The 21,672-nt window shown below is 40.6% G+C and overlaps 1 protein-coding gene across 12 annotated transcripts in view; it reads right to left on the minus strand.

The window, feature by feature from the left end:
* The window catches only part of ANKS1B (ankyrin repeat and sterile alpha motif domain containing 1B), a 330,160-nt gene that overhangs the window by 186,699 nt on the left and 121,789 nt on the right, over positions 1-21,672 (minus strand). For all 12 annotated transcript variants that reach the window (XM_077934851.1, XM_077934853.1, XM_077934844.1 and 9 more), the window contains 2 exons: positions 8,269-8,837; positions 6,794-6,866 (listed from right to left, as the gene is read on the minus strand). In XM_077934851.1, the coding sequence (XP_077790977.1) occupies positions 6,794-6,866; positions 8,269-8,837 (642 nt within the window). The remainder of the gene's footprint in view (positions 1-6,793; positions 6,867-8,268; positions 8,838-21,672) is intronic.

A 21,672-nucleotide genomic window follows, 5' to 3' on the forward strand; every position in this document is an offset into this window, starting at 1 on the left:
ACATAGACATCAGGTTTATATCAGTTAGACTCTTGTACACAAACTTCTAATCAAATGTGACAGCCAATTCACGTACATTAGGCAAGATTAGGAAAACATGCCAGGGAGGAGAGTGCGAGCAATCCTGAACCCCCACTACATATAAAAATAAAATGGTGCTTCTGTTCAGGATTCCAACCATCAACACTCTTTCTCTCTCTCTTGTGCATGGATGGGACCTTTTTTAAAAAAATAAAAATATTTATATAGTGCTACACCATAAATGTGTATGTCTATGTGCTCAGTTTCTTTTTGTTATGAGTCGAGGACCCGCCACCCACTTAGATATAAATAAGACACAAGGACACAAGTATTTTAGGTTAATGGGCTAAAGAAGGCCACAACTTTATTGGTTACAGCACGTGAGTGATATTGGCTTAGGCACTGGATCAAACAATCTATACATGACTCCACCCTGCACAGCGGGGAGTCATTTGAGGCTTAACAACCAGTGGGAGGAGCTTGTTGATGCAAATACAACTGGAAGCTTCCCCTGATGTCAACAGGGGTCATGCCATGGCCCTAGCCATCAGCAGGGCATTGGACAGGATCCACGACCGCCAGATTCCTTTAACGGAATACCCAACAAGGGGAGGGGTAGGTGATGGCCACAACCTGCCCTCCAACACACCACACATATTCCAATGAATTCCGACGAATTCAGGAAGCAGAATGAGGGCACGGCACTGCCGCGGCCATTCAAATGTGACTAAACCCCGCCCCCAAGCCAGCCGGAATAACTGACACAGGGGGCCGAATACACCCCCCTGCCAATGTGGGAACTGGCTCCCGCTCACGACTCCTCCCCTCTGGTAGAAGGAGAGGCTTTGTCAAAAGAGCCTCACCAACTGGAAGAATGACCAATAACACTCCTGCAGATGATCTCAGTGATCAAGCTAGGATATAAGGGTTCAGATGATCCCTGAGGGACCCTGGACCTAAGTTGTTCAGGGCTTTGTAAGGTAAAACAAGAAACTTGAACCTGGCTCAGTAGTAGATTGGCAGCTATGTAAGGATCCACACTTGGACAATAAGCTCACCATTAGGATACCATGAAATAATAATCAAGTAATCTTACAACCAAAATAAATTTAGTCAGTGTATAAAGCATCATAAATTAGTCCTAGCTCTCTTTGTGCTTGTATCCTCTCACCTGCCTCTCCTCCCTCCAAAGACAGTGTTTCTTTCAGCTACAAGAAGACTCTTCCAGTCTACAGACTCCCAGCAACTTGTCAGAGTCCCTGAGCTTAAGGCCCCCGTCATCAGTCTACTTCACACAATCAACTTACCAGATTTGGTTCTTTTCCAAGTCAGCCCCCAAGGAATGTTGGAAATCTAATTCAATTGTAGTTTCTCTTCAACATTTCTTGCAGTAGTCTGGCATTCCTTTCTCTCTAAAGTCATCACTAAACGTTCAGTCAGAATCTAGTACTAATAGAAAGTCTACCCTAAATCCTCTGCAGTTCACTAGGCTATAGTACTGAGAGGGCAATCAGAAAAGAGATGTATTACTACTTTTTTTGTTTTCTTGCTGGGACCTCGCTGACTTATTAGATGCTAATGCTTTTCTGGTCTGAACAAGGATAGTGTTGTGAGTTTGTGAGTAGGGGGAATAGGGTGTATGCCAAGACCCTTCTAATGCCTAGGTCCCCTTCTAATTCTTGGAACAGCCAGGCTAGTTTCCTGCTAAAGTGATAGCCTAGGTGATGAACAAAGAGAAGGGGCTCTGTGTGAAATGACAAATGGGTGGGGCCTCTCCTCCAACTCACAGACAGGACAACTCCAAAGCTGAGAATAGAGTGTGGAGTGATGTAAGCTAGAAGAAAAACAGCAAACTGGCAACTGAGAGAGACAGAGTGATGTTTGATTTCTGTTTGAATCCAAGGCTGAGGCTATGGGGGAAGCAAGACCCTCTTGGGTTGTTAATGCTGTGAACCACTGCACTGTAGGCTCAGGATGTAAATACCTGGAAATAATCATTATGTCATGAAGACACTGCAGTCTCCACTGTTCCTCACTCCAAAGGAAACATGAACCCCTGGGATCTCACATGGCTCAGAGACTGGGGTGGTGTGCAACAAGGCCAACAGTTCCAAACTTATCTGTGCACATTTACATTATTGCTTAGATACAGCCTCTAGGAAATAATCTCACTTCAGATTTTCTGTGCTTCAAAAGATTTCTATTTAAGGCCTAAGGATGAGAAATCTGCAATGATATTTCTGAGAAGCAGATGAACAATTAATTTCCCCTTCTCAATGTGTAACACAGCACACAGACTCCCAGTACTGCAAAGAGGATTCAGAATCATCACTTTAGAGCAGAGCTTTCCAAACTTTTCATATTGGTGACACACTTTTTAGACATGCATCATTTCGCGACACAGTACAGTAATTCAGTTTTACATAATTTCGCAACACAGTAATTCAGTTTTACATAATTTTGTGACACAGTAATTCAGTTTTACTAGCAAACTGGAGGTTAAACTAATCCCTTTCCACCCCTGGAAGGAGCGTGGGGAGCATTCGTGCGACACACCTACACACTGCAGCCGATACACTAGCATGTCGCGACACACAGTTTGGAAGGCTCTGCTTTAGAGTCTAGACCATCAACCCCCATGGGTGCTAATACAGTGGTACCTTGGGATGTGAACAGGATCCGTTCCGGAGCCCCATTCGCATCCCGAACGGAATGCAAGACGCGATGACGTGTCTGCGCCTGCGTGGGTTGCGTTTCGCCACTTCCGTGCATGCGTGTGACGTCATTTTGAGCGTCTGTGCATGCGCGAGCAGTGAAACCCGGAATTAATGCACTCCGTTACTTCCGGGTTGCCACAGAGCGCAACTCGAATGCGCTCAACCTGAAACACATTCAACTCCAGGTATGACTGTATATCAAGTTCACCACTAAAACACATTTATCCATCAACCTTTGAAAATCCTGAAAGGAGGATAAGAGTTCCCAGGCCACACTCCCTTTCCTGGCCAAACCCCTCAACTGCCCTGCTTCACACCCTCCCTGAGTGTTTTGCCTGACTGGAATGCGTGGTTGAACTCTGATAATGCCTCTTGCCTGCTTATCTGGCACACACAGTGGGTGTGTAGAAACTCGCCTACAGTGCAAAGGTAAAAATGTGCTTATTACTCTACCCACTTTTACATCTAGCCCCACCCACCACTGGCATGTGGCTCCCCAAAAGTTGCCCAGAATAGAATGCAGTCCTTGGATTACAACCTGTATCATATTTGAGTGCGGTTTTATTTTGAGAATAAAGCTATAAAGCTATTTTAAGTATTCTAAATAAATAATTGCATAATGCCATCAGACCAAGATGTTAAGATTTGCTTTCTTAAACAAAATCGCAAAGGTATCCTGGTCCTAAATATTTTGAATAGCTTATATACCTGAAAAAAACAGTTTAAAAGAGCTGAATACTTGCAATATTTTTGTCTTTATTTTCTAATATCTCCCTGCTCCTTTCTCTAGCATTCCCTGGCGCAGAACACACATTGCTCCTATTCTTTGTTTACAATTCAGATTATAATAAGAGATGAATAGGTTTATGCCTGAGCAATTTATTAAGTATAGAAAATCTTGTTACAATGCAGAAAAAGGATTGTGTGGTGAAGGCTATGATACTATTTATGCACACTTGCCTGACAGCAAACTCCACTGAACAAAACTGGACTCACTTTCAGGTAAACATACATAAAATCAGGCTGTAGGTGTCCTCAATAACTACTGACTGAGTGGTCATTTATTCTCAAGCTCAGCCCACACAATTTTAATAACCGCATTTGTTAATGGCTGCCATTAAGAAAGACAATGTTTAATGGTGATATAAATAAAGTATCTGCAACTCTCAGAGTATTGAATCACTCTGGCAGAAATCTGGAGATTGTATTCTTTACCACCCATAGCCACTAGTAACATGTATCACATGCATCCATATTAAAATACAGTCAATATCAAAGCCAGTGTCACATATTAGACTAATAAAGATAACTTCTCATTGAAGAGTACATGTATGAGACTACTGTAGCTAGTGAAGATCAGCAGACAGCAGTTAGGTTGGCTGAAATCCACTGATTTTAATGGTTCTGTGTATGACTAACCCAGTACATCAACCTATATTCTCCTAAATATATAAGAAAAAATTGTGGGGAAATGGTTTATATCAAAATGCCTACACGTTTCCAATTAAAATTCCGTTCTAATTAAATACTTATATTTTATCTCATTTCTGCCCTTATAGAGGGAGGATATTAACAGCTTTGAAGGAAAATAAGCTTGCCAAAGTTACAACCATATGGTAACAAATACAGAGAATGGCCAATATAGCAGTGCTTCTTCCTTTAAAAACATTAAGGGTTTTTTGGACTCTATGCTATTCTTTTCTCTCTTATTTTCATCCAGGAAGAGATGAAACTTTGACTGTTACACCAAGATTACAGGTAGTAACTACACTCTCAACTATACTGAGGAGCTACTAACATATACCTCTTGAAACCAATATCACAGAATGTAGGAAAAAGGGAGTTTAAACAACTCACAGTAAAGGCTAAATACATACGTACTTACACTAGTTTCTTCTTTCTCAATCATCAACTTTATGAGTGCTCTATTACTGATCATACAAAAGACAATTGGTGCAGTTTGACAGTATTTAGAAAAATACATTTACTGTTTCCTGTTCTAAAATGTGTATTCTGATTTCAAGAGATATCAGTTTGAGTGGGAAAACATGGCCATGCCATATACCTTTACAGTAAAAAAATCGAGCAATCTGCTACTGAGCAATCTATTGTTGCTCAAACAATATTACAACTAACTACTTTCTTTCCAAGAACATTCAAGAATATCATAGCAGTCTAGAGACTACTCATGTGGTATAAGCTTTTGTGGACTAGAACTCACTTGCAGATATACAAAAAGTTATCTTCGGTTAGTGTGTTTGGAGACAGAAAAAATGTAAGCAGTGTGACCAAAAAGCTATGACATATAAAAGATGACACTAGGTCTATGAGATTTCTATGGAGAACCTGAACATATCTGAGGCAAGGATGGCCCATCTCCATATGTGCCAGTGGGGTAGGAAGGTGCGGTGGGTGCGGTCCGACCCAGGTGTCATCACTGAGGAGGGTGACAAAATGGCTATGGGCTATATAAGTCTGTGGCATTTTTAACTGTCAGGTTAATTCAGAGAAGCAATTAACCCAAAATGAATGCCTAACAGAACAACAAACTATATTGCTGGAATCAATCAAGAACAAAGGCATAGCTAGGGGGCAGGGCGGGACACTGGGTGCCACACCACGGGGGCCAGCACTCACTGCAGGGCCTGCAGCATGCCCGAGCCACACATCTCTCTTGGGAGTGGGATGGTAGCTCGGGCACCTGCAGGCTCCACACTGCCCAGAACGGCAGTGTGTGGCTTACATCCACCTGCCACCTCTCCCTCAGCCACCCTACAGCTGGGGGGGGGGTGATGAGGCTCGGTGCGGCACACCCTGCCCCAACCTGCCCCGCCCCCGAGCCAAGGGTGCATGTGATACTCCAGGCGCCTGAGCGGCTAGCTACGCCACTGATATGCGCCTGTCCATAATTTTAGATCCTCAGCAGAGAAGTATAGTAAGTGATTACAGGGAGACCCTTTTCAGTGAGAGAGTCCCTGCTTTGGACTGCCACCCCCAAAGGAGGTTGCATGGCAGCCATTCTCATATTGTTTTGCCTTCAGATTGCATTTAAAAAAGTTCTAAGGTATGCAGCTCCTTGGCCCTGCAAATTGAGCATGGACGTCTGCATAGGGGAATTCTAAACAGACAGGCCTGGAATCCATGTGTGTAGGCTTTACATCTGCAGAGGTACACACTTATCACATGGATAGCAGAGCAATACCGGCATGCAATGATGAGGGCTGGTTAGCAATCTGGCCCCAGTGTCCCTTTGTAACCAGAGAACCTAATGCTAATGCTGGTGTTTAAAAATAAGCAACTGGAAACACATGACACAGTCATATGTGGAAAATAACAAGCATTTAAGTCATGTCTGCACCACAGCTTTAGTTTGCCGCACTGGCAGATATGACCACTAGCATGGTCAGTATTTTTTTTCTTTAGAAAAGTTAAAAAAGAAAAAGAAAATAAACACCAGTTATATTACCCATCCATATCTCAGCAAATTCAATCCATACTCAAATCAGTTAATTCTCTACCAACATTTCCTGCCACAATTTCTCCTGTTCATCTCCTCTGTGTTTCACTTACTCAAACCATTCTGGTCAATCATAGTTTATATCAATCACACTGATCTTTTTCAGTAATCAATAGGAAAACATTTCTGGCTTAGATATAGCTCTCTTTAGTTACAATTTTTGACAATGACACTTGCTTTTCCTAGCACAGAAATAGATGATCAATGTGACATTGCTAATAGAATCCTATTGACATATCTGTCCACAAATGAATTAAAAATGATAAAGAGAGGCACTGAATTTAAGCATATGCTTTGAACATCATGGTTATTCAAAGTCAAATAGCAGGATGGGTTGTTTATTTTTAGTACTGATTAAAGGGTGAAAAGTGCCCCCAAACTGCTGTACTGCATCAAAAATGCTGAATGCAATTTAACCCTGGCTAGTGCTACTAAACTATGATACAATCACAACACATGGCTATATTTTACCATTTCCCTAGCTATCACAGTAGTGATTAAGGTAATCATATTAAAAGAAAAAGTATTTATTTCTTACTTGCAATACCATCATTAATCACTTCTAGTCCAGTAGTAATACCAGCATCTATGGAACTCATTATTTTATCAATCTGAAAGAAAAAAAAGGGGGGGGGAGCATTAAATGCTATGATTATGCATCATGATACATTTACAAGTATAGAAACAAAAATTGCTTGTATTATTTAAGGGGCAATAATAGACTTGAGAACAGTACACAAAAACATGTGACTGGCCCCTCTCCAATCTCAGTAGCTTCAAAAATTATCAGAGCAGCTCAGTCTATGCAGTTCCAACAGCATGGGGGCCACCCTACTAAATGTCGGGTGAAGGTCACCTAACTCAGTATCTTAAAATGTTTGGTATCATAGCACACAGCAAAAAAGAGAAATGGAGCTACGATTTTTTAAAAAATTGAAAACCTAAGGTTTAGTGAGGGACTCTAGTCAAAGACTTTCCATAAAGAATAGATGCAGACATGTCCATATTTCAACAGGACCCATCCCTTTTCATTCAATTACCAAGCATAAGGTATATGTGTTTTTAACACTAAAGGGCTGCTGGTAATTTCTTCAATTAGCTTTGTTCCACATACCCATAGTGCTTGTCAATTTTTCATTATACACTTCTTCTATTGTCCCTTGTTATAGGGAGACTGGTTGAATTAACAAGAGATTCCCTTGGGTTTGGAAACTGCAGTTTACAGAACCATTAATTGGTTTGCAACCAAAGGCCACAGATTACACCTAGGTGACTGAATTCTCTGTGGAGATAATAACCTCCATTAAGCTTATGGCACTGCAACAAAAACCTCTGAAATTTGTGCCAGATACCTAACTGCTCTGGGGCTATCACAATGTATATTCCCTGGGAATTTTTTTCATTAGATATAGTACTTTTTTGTTTTCATCAAAAAACCAAGCACACTTTTGATCATGTGCAAAGGATTGTATATATGCAGCACGGCTATCAATTTTTCTACCAATTTTTTAAAAAAACACTTACAACTCAAGGTTCACCAATTGATTTAGAATGTGTGTGTGTTTTATAATCTCCAAATGTTCAACAGGTCTTCTCAAGTGACCTGGAGGGCTACAAATTGGGGAAAAAAAGAAAAGAAACACACATACAAATACCAAAAGTTCCACTGTGCTCAGAGATCTTACAGTGCACAGGAACATGTCTGCCTTATAATAGGGCAGATTATTTGTCCATCTCAAAGAGTATTACCTAATCCAGCCTTCCCCAGCCTCATGCCTTCCAGGTGTTTTGGACTACAGCTCCCTTCATCCCCAACCATCACAGCTTTGGGAGTTATATTATTTATTTATCCTACATTTTAGACATATTTTTTGCACTCAAGGGCCTCAATGCTATTGACATTTATCTCTCTGAATTTTGATTCAGGGCTCTCCATCACATTCTCCTTATCTTTCATGTATGTATGTATGTATGTATGTATGTATGTATGGTATAAAAACATCAGAGGCTTACATCTTCCCATTCTGAAGTAAAGGATGGTGTTCTTTCAGAATTTCTTCTAGAGCTTTCCGGATCTACTGTAGATTCATTCCAATTTCTTCTTGCTTTTTGCTCATTAGATGGGTAGGAAATCAGATTAGAGTCTGATTTTGAAACATATTTGGATAAATGCATGTCAAGGAGAGTCTTTGGCAAAGATCGTATCCTCCCAAGTGTGCAAGCACGTTCCACAAACCCTGCAGCATTAACGACCCACTGATCCCCAGTTCTTGTGATGCCAGCAAGTGTGCTAGTTTCTCCTAGATTACTTTTAGAAGGAAATATAGTTCTGCTTAAAATGGGTGGTTTTTTCTTTTTAACTGAAATATCAGTGCTGTTTTCTTGTTGCAGCTGTGCCGAATTCAAAATACTTTGGATTGAATTTTTGTGGTAGAATTCATCAGCTGGACTCCCTGTTCTATATAGCTGAAGTGGGTTTTCAGGTGGGTCACAAGCAGGTGATGATCCATGAAGTAGGCCAGCAAACTGCTCAGCAGAGTGTGCTTCAAGTTGCTCACTTTCAATGGAGGTTTGTTGAGTTCCTGTAATATAAAATGTTTATTTCAATTATTATTTTTATCAAATATTCTTCAAAATGAAAACAAACCTCTCCTTCAACAAAATAGCAATTTTAGCATGATGCTTTATTGTGTACATTTAAAAATACCTGATGCCACTTGCCAAAGAAAAATGTATTTGCATATTGTTTTCTTGACTATACTGACTAGGACTAATTGTAAATAAACCTTGGCACAATAGAAGAGAAGGGGGAGGGAAAATATTTATTTACTTGCTTTGCTACATTTCTACAGGCACTGACTTAGTTACCTTTCTTTAGACGCTCATGATGTGTTTTTAGCTTTATTTTTTAAAAAACCTAATGAAGAGGACACAAAACAAAGTCTTATAACACTTTGAAGACTTTGAACAATTTTATTGTTGCATAATTTTGGGAACTAGAACCCACTTCATCATATGAAGAATTATCAGCCTCATTGGAAGATCTTTAACTATACATATTGGTACAGAGAAAACAAATAGTCAGCAGCTGGACAAACAGGTGGAATCCACACACATATAAAAACCGTTCTGAAAATGTTTTTTTAAAGTGTTTTTGAAAATACATTGAATTTTCCATCAGGCTCACCATCGCCATCTCGTGTCACACTGCACTTAAAACACACTTAAAACATTTTATTTGCAGCTGTATAGCTGAGTCCTGTGGAAATACCATGAAATATAGTCCATGAAATACAAGGGGTGAAGTCAGTGACTTTATTTACAATGTCCTCCCTCACTCCACACCAATATATTTTAGTGGATCCTGGTCTACAAATGCTTGTGCCGCAATACATGTGCTAGTCTTTCTGGTGCTACAAAAATCTAACAGATTAACAGAGACATCCCTCTGAAATTGGTCCTTGTAGCAGACTTACCCTGCTAACTGCCCCCAATTAAATATAGTGGACCTACCTCACGTTACCAATTTAATGAATGTCTACAATTTACCACAGGCTACCTGGGTGAGGGCCTTGTGTAAGGGAAACTGTGGTTCAGGGAGTCTCAGGCAGCAGTTAATCAAACAAGGAAAGCTTTATTTACAAAAAAAGGAAGTTGGTGAAACAAAGTTGGGTCAGGAGATGTGTTTTTTCAGGTAGAAGTTACTACTTAAACTAAACATAAGGGTGTCACAGGCTTAAGCACAGTAGTGCAGGCATAGCTTCTCTTAAACTCCCTTTGCTCAAAATCAGTTGTTACACTTCAGTTTCTGTTACTGTTTCCTAGGTCCTTACACTTAGGTCAGGCAGATGCTTCAGGTCAGTGCTTTTAACACAGTTTATTACAGTGGTGCCTCGGGTTACAGATGCCTCAGGTTACAGACGCTTCAGGTTACAGAGGCCGCTAACCCAGAAATAGTACCTCGGGTTAAGAACTTTGCTTCAGGATGAGAACAGAAATCGTGTGGCGGCAGCAGGAGGCACCATTAGCTAAAGTGGTACCTTAGGTTAAGAACCGTTTCAGGTTAAGAACGGACCTTCAGAATGAATTACCGAGGTACCACTGTAGTTTGGTTTACAAGCAAAGGGGCACTTTTCATCAGTTACCCACTTTTTTAAAAAAGCAATTCCACTCCTGAGGTATTCTAATCAGTTTAACAGACCCAGGGGATCACCTCACCCCTTGTTACTGGTTTGGGAGACTTCTTTACCCAGAAGTACTCTCCCCTCCTGGCTAGAATAGGTTCTACCTCTCCTGGCTCTACTCAGCCTTCCAGTTAACTCCTGTCTGTATACCTTCCCCACACACTCAACCTGGTTTTCCAAATCAGAACCAGTTCTCCCTCAGACAAACCCTATCCGAATCCCTATCTCCCATCTCAAATTAAGCCTTCTCTCTGTCTCCAGTGCTTTCCCCCCTAGAAAAATAGGTGTCTGTACTCATCATGAAGTAAATGCCACACTTTTTAACAACAACAAAAGAGGGGCAGGTCTGCGTACCCTTGAGTACCCCCTGAAAAAAAAAGCACTGTCTGTCCCTATCTAACTCTCTCCCTCAGAAACTGCTCCTTTTATTCTCTCTGCCAGAGTGCTGCTCCACCTACTTCTGGCTCCTATCTTGGTAGCCAATCAGAGAGAGGCTCCAGCACTCTGGTGGAGTTTCTGAGGGACTGCGTCCCCAGACTCTGGTCTGGCTCTGCTGCCCATCACAGTCCCCATAAGGAAAGGTGGCCTAAGAGAAAGAGGATTGCCCAACACAATTCAAAATGCTTCTTATATTAGGTAGGGATGGGAAGCTTCTTGGCTGGACAGGATTTCAATCTTGCTTCCCACATCCCAAAACTTTAGGCAAGAGGTGGGAAACCTTCCCTTCTGGGCAACCTCTGGGGGAGTCACATGCCAGTGGAGGCAAAACTGGGCAAGCAGAATTCAAGAGCACATTCCAGCCAGACAAAAAACTCAAGGAGGGTGAAAAGCATGGCCAGTAAAGGACCATGGCACAGGGTGTGTGGTGTGGGCAAGTCCCAAGCAGCAGGTAGAGCAGCTAGGAGGGCTGTACCTGGCCCTCAAGTCTGAAGTGCCCCATCCCTGCTTTGGCAGCGCACCTTACTTGGTTGCCAAACATTTTCTCTGCCTATGGTCTACCAATCTGCTTTCACCCCAAGCACAGACGTGTCAAAGAAATGGACACACAACCTCTCAGTCATACAGCACTGAATCAGAAGAAGGGCCAGCAGGCAAAAGAATAGCTGCCACGGGATTAGTTGCTGTTATTCTATTGATTTGATATTTATTCTAGATGCATTTCCCAGAATAAAGATGTGCAATTTGTATTTATGTAGAAAATTTGAAACCATCTAGCCATACTGGAACTTTGTTATTTGTAAGTATCTAAAAATACAAAGCTGTTTTAGCTTAAGGGTTTTGGTTTTTTAAATTATACGATAAGAGTTAAAGAACTCTTCTTTTAAATATTCCGTTTTAGTACATCTGATGGCATTTTGAATCAGCTTCACCTTGGTTCTGATTCAGGGTAAACTGTTAATATATTTAAGCACTGAATTTGAATAAACCCCTCAGGGAAGACATGTTTTTCAACAGGGTGGAAGGAGGGGGGTAAGGCCAAGATAATATGTTTGAGCTCCTGCCCAATTTCATTTCTTTATATAATTCTGTAATGAAAACCCATACACATCATTTCACTTCTAAAGCATTTCTAATATTATTGCTGTTTTCAGACCCTGTCTACTAACTGACTCTCTTCCTCTTTGGAGTTATAGCAGTGAAGAAGTTTCTGATTGTGAATATATATTCCACTTTCTCTCTCTCTCTCTCTCTCTCTCTCTCTCTCTCTGTGTGTGTGTGTGTGTGTGTGTGTGTGTGTTTTTGTGTGTGTGTGTATTCAATGAAACATTCTAACAGTCAAAAAGCAACCACTTTGGTTTTGCTTTTTCCTCATATCCCTGAATTACTCTTTTGCAAATATCACATATGAAAACAAAATGGTTTACAACACAGTAAATTGCAAATCAAGGCTAATTTATATGCTGAAACAGTCCTACCCTTCCCATGGATGTGCCCACATTTCCCCCTCAAGCATATGTTTCTTTTGCATTCAGTTTTTCCACAGTGCACACGCTGCATCAGTCTAAAACCCCTACTTCCAGTTATGATCCATACATGGCAGAATTGAACAATATACTAAAAATAATAAAATTGCAATTTTTGTAATTGTCAATGGGATGTTAACTGAATTATTCACACCTATAGAATAAAGATGTGTATTTCAAAACATGAATATATTCATTAGATGAGTAAATGTTTGTAGAAAAAATGCCTTAACATGCAGTGAATCAATTATATCTACCACATTATATCAATAAGCAGCACTGCAGTTGCCATAGCAAGAGATTCTAGTGTGGAATAAAATCTCCTGCTTGAAATGTGTGCCATAGCTATGGTAACAAGCACATTATGACACCTGTGCTACTAATCTATTTAAATTCTTTCTATGCTTGATCCAGAAAGAAATTTTGGTGATACAAATCTGGATCACCTATCTATAAATGTAACATCAGCAATGATTGCTGCATAATCACTGGAATGATTGGCAGCCAATGATGGCAAGAACTGCAGAACATTTTTGCGCACCCCCCCCTTATGCTTTCTCTGTATATGTTTGCAGAAAATGGAGATGCTTGTTTAAGAATACTGCAAGGCAAATGACAGCTAGTTACTTTGTGTTTTTAAAGCACTGCTATATTAAAATGGTATGAATGAAATCATGCTTTTTAAAATTTTATTTATTATATTTATATCTCACCTTTCCTCTAAGGAGCTTAAGGTAGCACAGGTAGTTCTCCCCTTCCTCATTTTATCCTCACAACTGTGGTGTAACTAGCCTCATATAACCACTCTTGAGTTCCTATATTGATAATATAGGAACTTGCAACACCTTGTAACTAAGCCAAGTTGCAACACTTTGTAACTAAGCCAAGTCTTACTGCCTGTGCAACCTTTCCTGATGCACATGAACCTAACCTTTAAAGAGTTTGTAAGTAAACCATTTTTAACTTCCCAACCATGTGGTCTTTTTCCTTTGCTAAGGGAAGAGGAAAACTTTGGAATTCACTTGAAAGGGCACATTTTGCTTTGCTGCATATTTTGTAATTCTAAATCTCTGCTGGGGTTCTCTCACTAAAGAGTACTTGCCCCAAACTTGGATCCTGGCATCCAGGCTATCTCATTTCTAGATATCTATTTTTCATTGCACCACCAATAACAACCCTCTGAGGTAGATTAGGCTGAGAGATCATGACTGGCCCAAGGACATCCACTGCGCTTTATGGCTAAGTGGGGATTTGAACCCTGACACCAATCTGTATCATAACATATGAAAAGTACACAAAAGAGCAGAAAAACATGCCTTATTCCTTCTAACGGCAAACTTAGATAGTAGAGTGCTTGTGAAGCAAAAGAAGACCCAAGACTACTAAAAATAAGGTAGTTATTTCTACCTGAAAGAGGGGCAGGGAATAAACAAACAACCCTCACCCCCCTAGCAGACTAATATGGAACTGTGAGTATTGACAGTAGTGAGAATAAGATGTTCTAGACAAGATACAAAATATTAGGATGAACTCAGACAAGTGAACCAGAAGAACAAGAAAGGAACATAATGGGTGAAATTCTTTCATCCCTGCCAAATGCCCTTCAGATTTTGCCAGCGGACTTTGCCTAGTTAAAGTAGGGATGTGCAGGCTTCCACTTCCCAAGTTATATCAAAACTAGTTTTGGGTTTCCTCAATATTTCTCAGAAGTTTGGCTGCAGGCAGAATGCTCAAATTTGCTTCAATTTTTGATTTAGGCAATTTCAATATGCATTATTATCTGTTTGCTGTGTCCAATGGTCTTATTCCATGGATTGGCTTTTGCTGAAGTGGCGCGGTCTATAAAAAAGTATGATCCTATTTGTAGTAGGAACAAGAAAGGCAAAACCACTTTTACCGGTATTTGGTTTCGTACTGCTTACTTTAGTACTGAACTATTTTGTGTAAACCAACAAACAACTATCCATTTTTGTTCAAAAAGAACTACATTAAGCAATGCTTTGTTGTAGCTCTTAAAATGTATTAGCCTCTTCAGTTCTCTTTGTATTGTTTCAGAGTTTCCAACTTTGAAAGAACCCTGAATACTCCATTTATTTCCTGTGTGAAGCAAATATGATTTGCCAGCAAAAGTGAATGGAGTGAATAGAGTAAAATCTGACTGAATTAATTATGATGAATAAATGTTTCAAAAACAATATTGTTAATACTTCAAAAAGCAAATGCTTTGCTTGAAACAAATTGGTAAGCAATTTATCTCTGGCACATAAATACCTGCTTAAACTCCCAGGCTTCTGGCTTTGCCTATTCTGTACTTACTCACTCTCCCCATTTCCAGCTGCTGCTAAATTAGGAGCTAACAACACAAGCTTAACCATGTCTATGCAGAAGTAAGTCTTACTGAATTCAGTGGTGCTTACTCTCATGTAAGAGGGGTTATGATTGCAGCCTGTGTGTATTCATACTTTTCAGGGCCCCAAACTCTAAAGTCATCTCCCACCCCACTACTAGTTAAATATCACCCACGGGATATTTAACTGTGGCGCAGCCGGGGCCCTCCCTCTCTCGTCAACTTTTGCAGGGTGTGGATTCTGTCCAATGCCCAGGGCCTAGTGGCATCACAATGGGGGTCGGGGGGGGGGGGCGGTGCGCCCCTGGTGCCATGTCTGGGGGGGTGACAAGAAGGCACCCTGTGGGGACTTGCCCCGCCACCGCGGGGTGAGCAGCTATCGCACCACTGCAGCCGCATGTGGAGGATCCTATGTTCGCGGTTGCAGCCTGTGGCAAACCGCCATGTACAGCGCATGTGTGGCGTTGCACACATGTGCTGTACGTAACGCCACCACACATGCGCTGTACATAGTGGTTTGCCGCTTGCGCCACTCAAGCGCCGTACGGACAGCGGTGGGATCCCTCCATCACCGCTACAGCTGCATGTAGAGGATCCTCCCTTCATGGCTGCAGCCGCAAGCAGAGGATCCCAGCATTGTCCATACAACGCTGGAGCGGCACCACCAGCAAACCGCTATGTACAGCGCATGTGTGACGGTCGCTACGTACGCTGCATGCGTCGTACATAGCAATGCCACATATGCGTCCTACGTAGCAACGCCCCGCCCTGGGTGTCACATCACCTTCGTTCACCCCTGCTAGGGCCATGCCATGTACCTAGCAGGGACCCTTAGGGGTGCCCCTATTTGATGTAAGTCATAGGGCTCCCCCTATTGGTGGTTTACCCTTAGCTGGACTTCCTGCTTCACCCAATGCCTAAGCCAAACTGCTCACATCTGTAACCAATGGCCTATTTGTGGACTATTTGAACCCATAAACCAAAATATTTGTGTACATATGTTTATTACCTACTAGGGAATTAAGGGTCACAGGACATTGGCATGCAATTCAGTTTTAACCTCCAGTCTCTTGAAATATTTAGGTTAGAAAACCATTTCCCTCCCTCAAGAATATGGCAAACTACTCCAGTGCAACAACAATAGGACTCAGAAGGAAATTACACCTGCTTAAAATTTCTCAAATGCTACTAGCCTCAAAAAAATCTAATCTGATTTTCTTTATATGTGATGAAAATACATTTTGTCTAATAAAAGAGAGATAAAAAATTCTTTTTCTTGATTCCTGATCTCCTCACTGCACTTTTTTTGACATTACGAAAAAGGAAAGCAAGAAATAAGAGCATAATAAGACAAATAGAGAGCAAGTCTTTCAAAACTGGAAATTAATATTTGTCAAATGCCATGCTTTATTTTACTGAGATTTTTTGGTGCACATTTCTGAATAATCAGAAATAAGTCCATTTCATAACTAACACAACTGACTTTTTTCTATCATCTTTAATAGCTCTATAAATTCACAGTTCAAGCTTCTTGCATGTTCGTACTAAGATGACAGACCGTTGACTGTTTCTTTGTCAGTGGGTACAATACACTAGGTCTTTTGTTTCATTGTACAGTCTATCTGCATTTAATTATGGCTGTATTCAACCTACTCTTCAACAATAGTGACCTTAGTTTCAGCAGTTCATTTAATTTCACCTGCCATAAATACAGTTCCAAATTTCACAGGGATAATTTTGAAAATGAATCATGATAAAATAAGTGTCAGTACAATAGGTCACAGGAAGCATGCTGATACTGATTAAAACTTATGGAAAGGGTTCTTGCTTACCTTTTTTTTTTTGCAACAGCAGAAGATATTAAAAAGCTACTGAGAGTTTGCTCTTTTTAATGCAAATTTTGAATCTAGCACATTGCATTATATACATCTTATACATATTTTAATAGCATATGCCAAAGTATGAAGCTGTCTAAAAAAAATGCCCAGCAGCCTAAGAATTTCATGACTAGGTCTGCATATGCAACCCAGGCTTGGGCTTCTGTTTCTAGATCAGCAGCTTCCTATGTAGGGTGGCTATTTACACATCACCATAGGAGGAAAAAAGATAATTTGCATAACAGCTTGCATATACTAACATTTATCCATAAATGCAAATTTAGAAAGACTATAAATAGAAGAATAAATCTCAGCATAATGGGGAAAACTGTGACCAGATGACCTCCTGTCTTGCCCAGTCCACTGCTAATAGGCAACTTCAAGGCTCTTCCTTCTTAGAGTTTGTTATCTTTAAAACTGAACTTGGGTGTGATATAGCCCTTGAAATAGAACAGGAATGAGGAGCCTGTGGCTACTACAGATGCTGCTGGCAGGGACAATGGGAGCTGGAGTTGTATGGCATCCAGAAGAATGTCTTCAAATAGGGGATAGTATTCTTAAAGTAGGGCACCCTACTCTCATGTTCCATGACAAACTAGATTGTAAATGGAAGATGACTTTAAAAGGATGTAGCATGGAATTACTGTTTGAAGAAAACAGCTAAAAGTCTCACTGGATGTGCATAAGCCATTTATATCTCAATGAGTTTGCTAATTAGTGTAATGAGATAGGAGCCCAACTCCTACCACACTGTTCCACATCCTAATGCTTTTTCCTGAGATAATTTATCTAAAAACAAATTTTTATAAATGTGAACACTCAAGAGAGAGAGAGAGAGAGAATGAAGGAGCCCCAAGAATAATATGGAATTAAATTTATTTGAAAATTAGTGGATTGGTTCCATTAACATACTTTTAAGCATCTTTTTTTTTTTTAAGAACTCCCAATCAGGATTATAACAGAGTGCTTATATGGCACAAGCTGCCAAAGCTTGTCTAACCAAACTCCCCACTTTCTTAGTTGCAGCACTAGAAAAACTGGGTAAGGAGAGAGTGGAGGATTCTGTGCTAATCCCAGAAACTAGTAACTTGAACAATATGCAATTAGTTCCTTTTAATTGACAAGAATGAAAATGATGTTCAAGTACCAAGGAAAACATGGAGAACAAATCATTTCATCATTATTACATAATTAAAGTTTTTTCTTTCTTTCCTTCAAACAACTTAAGTCTTCAGAACTTATGTTATTTTACTAACAGATTTTGCATTGAACATGTATGTAACTACTTGGCAAACAATACCTACCCATGAGATTTTTAGACTATATTAAAGCAATTAATAAACTTTAATATCAAGGGCAAAGTCATGCAGTAATTAGGGAAAGAGTTATACAGTGGTACCTCAGGTTAAGTACTTAATTCGTTCCAGAGGTCTGTTCTTAACCTGAAACTGTTCTTAACCTGAAGCACCACTTTAGCTAATGGGGCCTCCCGCTGCCGTTGCACCACCAGAACATGATTTCTGTTCTCATCCTGAAGCAAAGTTCTTAACCCGAGGTACTATTTCTGGGTTAGTGGAGTCTGTAACCTGAAGTGTATGTAACCTGAAGCGTATGTAACCCGAGGTACCACTGTACTCAGTGGCAAGGTACACATTTACAAACAGAAGGTCCCAGATTCAGTTTTCACTATCTCAAGTTAAAAGGATCTGGGGCAGGGCATTTTTCAGCGGGAACTCACCGGAACTCAGTTCCAGCACCAATTAGGTGGGTGCCATTGCTATTATAAGAGAAAAAGGGGGGCATTCATGGTGAGTTCTGGCACCTCTTTTTCTAGAAAAATAGCACTGACCTGGGGTATTAGAATGGAGAAAGAACTCTACCTGGGACCTTGGTGATCAGCTGCCAGGCAGAATAGACAGTATTGGGCTGGATGGACCAATGGGATAAGGCAACTTCATATCACCAAAAAAACCCTGTTCTTCTCTGTTTTCTCTTAGGAATGTACGGTAAGTTTGCCCATTTACAAATGGGCACTTCTGTATATTGGCCTGCATCAATACCTTACAACTTGACTGTCTATGCTGAACTTGGTACTGGACACTGAATACAAAATTCAGAAAATCTTAGGCTGTAATCCTCTGCCCTCTTACCTGGGAACAGACTTCACTGTACACTGTGCAACTTAATGGAACAATAAACACCCACCATCTGCTACTCAGTGATCTGAAAATCTTTCTACCCTTTCTATATAGCTTATGTTCATCAATCTTGTTGGGATAACTATTTGGACATATGGACTGCCGATATTAATTTATATGTTTAAAGTCAGGATTCATGGAATACTTTTATTAATGTCAGCTGACAATGTTTATTTACATCCCCACTGCTATATTTGCAATAGGTAAAGTAAAAATAAGCAAACAAAATCTAATGAGTAATCATTAGACTGCATTTTACAAAGAAAAGCTGCATTTTACAAAAAATTCCAGATGGAATTCATGCCAATCTGAAAACAATGGGACTTAAATGATTCAATACTAATTTGTCATAAACATTTCAGTGGTTCTATTCAAGGCATAGGTAAGTCTTATCCAACCCCACATTTCTGGTCTAGAATTGAATTCTTTACAGCTTCTGCAGCCCACATGATGCTAACCAAGCAAAGTAAGCAAGACAGCATGTGTGACGGTAGCAATCTGCTAAAGCTAGAAATGGTACTACTGCATTTGAGAAGTTGTGAATACATATTTCTGGCTTCTTGAGTGAGCAAGTGCTCTACAGAGCTTATTTCTCAAGGGAAAACAAGTGTCCGCCTCACCAAACAAGCTATAAAGGCATATTGTTTGTAACTACATGCCGGCATCAACACCGACACACCAGGGAAGCTTCTTACGGCCTGGAACTTGATTCTTCTCATGGAAAAGAATAATCCTACTGTTCATATATAAAACAGCAGCACTAAGGTTGTAAACAAATATTAGAACAAAAAAGAACTGGAGGACATGAAAATTCTGTACTACAAACCAGATTAACTGCAATTCTCTGATTTAATACAATTGAATACAACACATGTCTTTTGACTCAAATTAAAGAGGTATAAAGCTGACAAAGATGGAGGATGAATGGACAGTAAAAGAAAACCTATCCTGATGCCATCAACAGCAAAGAGAAAATGGGGGGAACAGTACTTGCAATGCAACCATATGTACATCTACTCAGAAGTAAGTCCTGATGAATTCAATGAGGATTACTTTGGGGTAAGTGGTTGAAGAATTGAAATCTTCAGCCTTAGGAGGCTGGGACTTACTACTGAGTAGGCATGAATGTGCTATTTGTTTTCTTACTTATGTGTTAAAAAATATCTGTGGATATTCTCCAAAGGGACATCGCAGCATCATGTGAGCAGGGTAACACTGCTGAAGTTCATGAAGTTCTTTTGAGGTACACCTCCTTTTGGTTTACTTAGTCCATGATGCACAGCTATGGCTGGTTTGCCATTCCTGAATCAAGACATCCTGGCTGCAGATAGCCATGCACTAATTACCTCCCATATATATTATGGTCCAGAAGCAGCTCTGGCAGGCTTTTAAGGATATTGTCAAAAATCAGAAAATTTAGACACTAAAGTTTCAGAAAATGCTGCAGTGTATGATACCTAATAATCAAACTAATACTGCAGAAAGAGCATTCCACTACTGAATCCAGCCATCCTGCAAACAGACCACCAGCCAGTGCCACTGGTGCTCCTGGAAACTGAATACTACCCTCAGAGGCGGAGCTAGCTGCTCTGGCACCCAGAGTGGCACACATGCTGTGTACCCAGGGGCGGGGCGAGCTGCCCACGGAGACAGGGTGAGCCTCCTGTAGGGCCGGGGTGAGTGTCTCAGGGGAGTGAAGCGGCGATGTCACACCCCCCAGGGATGACACCCGGGGCGAACCGCACCCACCTTCCCCCGCCAGTGACTACCCTGCTCTTCCACTGATGTACTCAGAGCAACTCATTGCATAAAACAGAGATCATAAAATATAATGGACTAGATCCAAATATATGTTGCTGCGGTGGTGCTGTTCTGCAAACTGTATCATTTTGAATTCAAAGCAAATAGGTAGACAATGGAGCTGACAAAGGATTGGATTATATGTTCCTGCTTGCAGATACCAGACTAATGTCCGGCAGCTACATTTTGAACCTACGGAAGTGTCTAGACCATTTTCGCAAATTAGTCTCAGTTAGAGTACATTGAAACAGTAGCCAGAAAGTAGCCAAAGTTTGGATAGCTGAGGCCAATTCTGTCTTCTACAGGAGAGCCTGCAGCTGGTCAACAATATCAAGCTGATGAAAGGTGCTCATAGTCATCCCACCAGGGCAGCATGGGAAAGTGATGGATCCAGGAGCACCCCCAGTGCTGTTTCAAAAGGAAGGCAACCCAATCAAGAGCAGACTGAACTACCTTACCTACATCTGCAGTACTTTTCATCAACAGCACATCAATCTGAGGTCTGGATTAAGCATGTTAGCCCCCCATCCATTCCTTTGATGGCATCAGACACCAGTTTATCATTCCTTCTGATTTGCATGCATAACCATTTCCCTTTAGAGAACTTTCTCTCTCTAATTTTCTATACAATCAATGGACTCCTATTTAATAGCCAGCTGTACAAAACTGATTTATTCAATGTGTATGTAAAAAGTGCTAATAGTATGATAAACACCAAGAGCATTAATTTCATTGTCAATTCCATAGCCTTGTAATTACCTCTTACACAGGCAGCGCTTTTTCTTATGGTAATATCAGCTACATCCAAATGATTTTTTAAAATAAGTTTCCAGAATTAACTAAAAATTGTATATGTTGAGACATATTTCTTAAATAGGAGCTGAAGTCACATACACAAAATAATTCATGACAAGAGATGAAGGACTGTGTAGCCCTTCAGATGTTGCTGGACTAAAACTCCCATATTCTCTGACTACTGGTCCTGCTAGCTGGGGCTGATGGAGGTTGGTGTCCAATAACATCTGGAGGACCACATGTTCCTTACCT

Source organism: Podarcis muralis, chromosome 10, assembly GCF_964188315.1.
Source record: "Podarcis muralis chromosome 10, rPodMur119.hap1.1, whole genome shotgun sequence".
Taxonomy (NCBI): Eukaryota; Metazoa; Chordata; class Lepidosauria; order Squamata; family Lacertidae; genus Podarcis; species Podarcis muralis.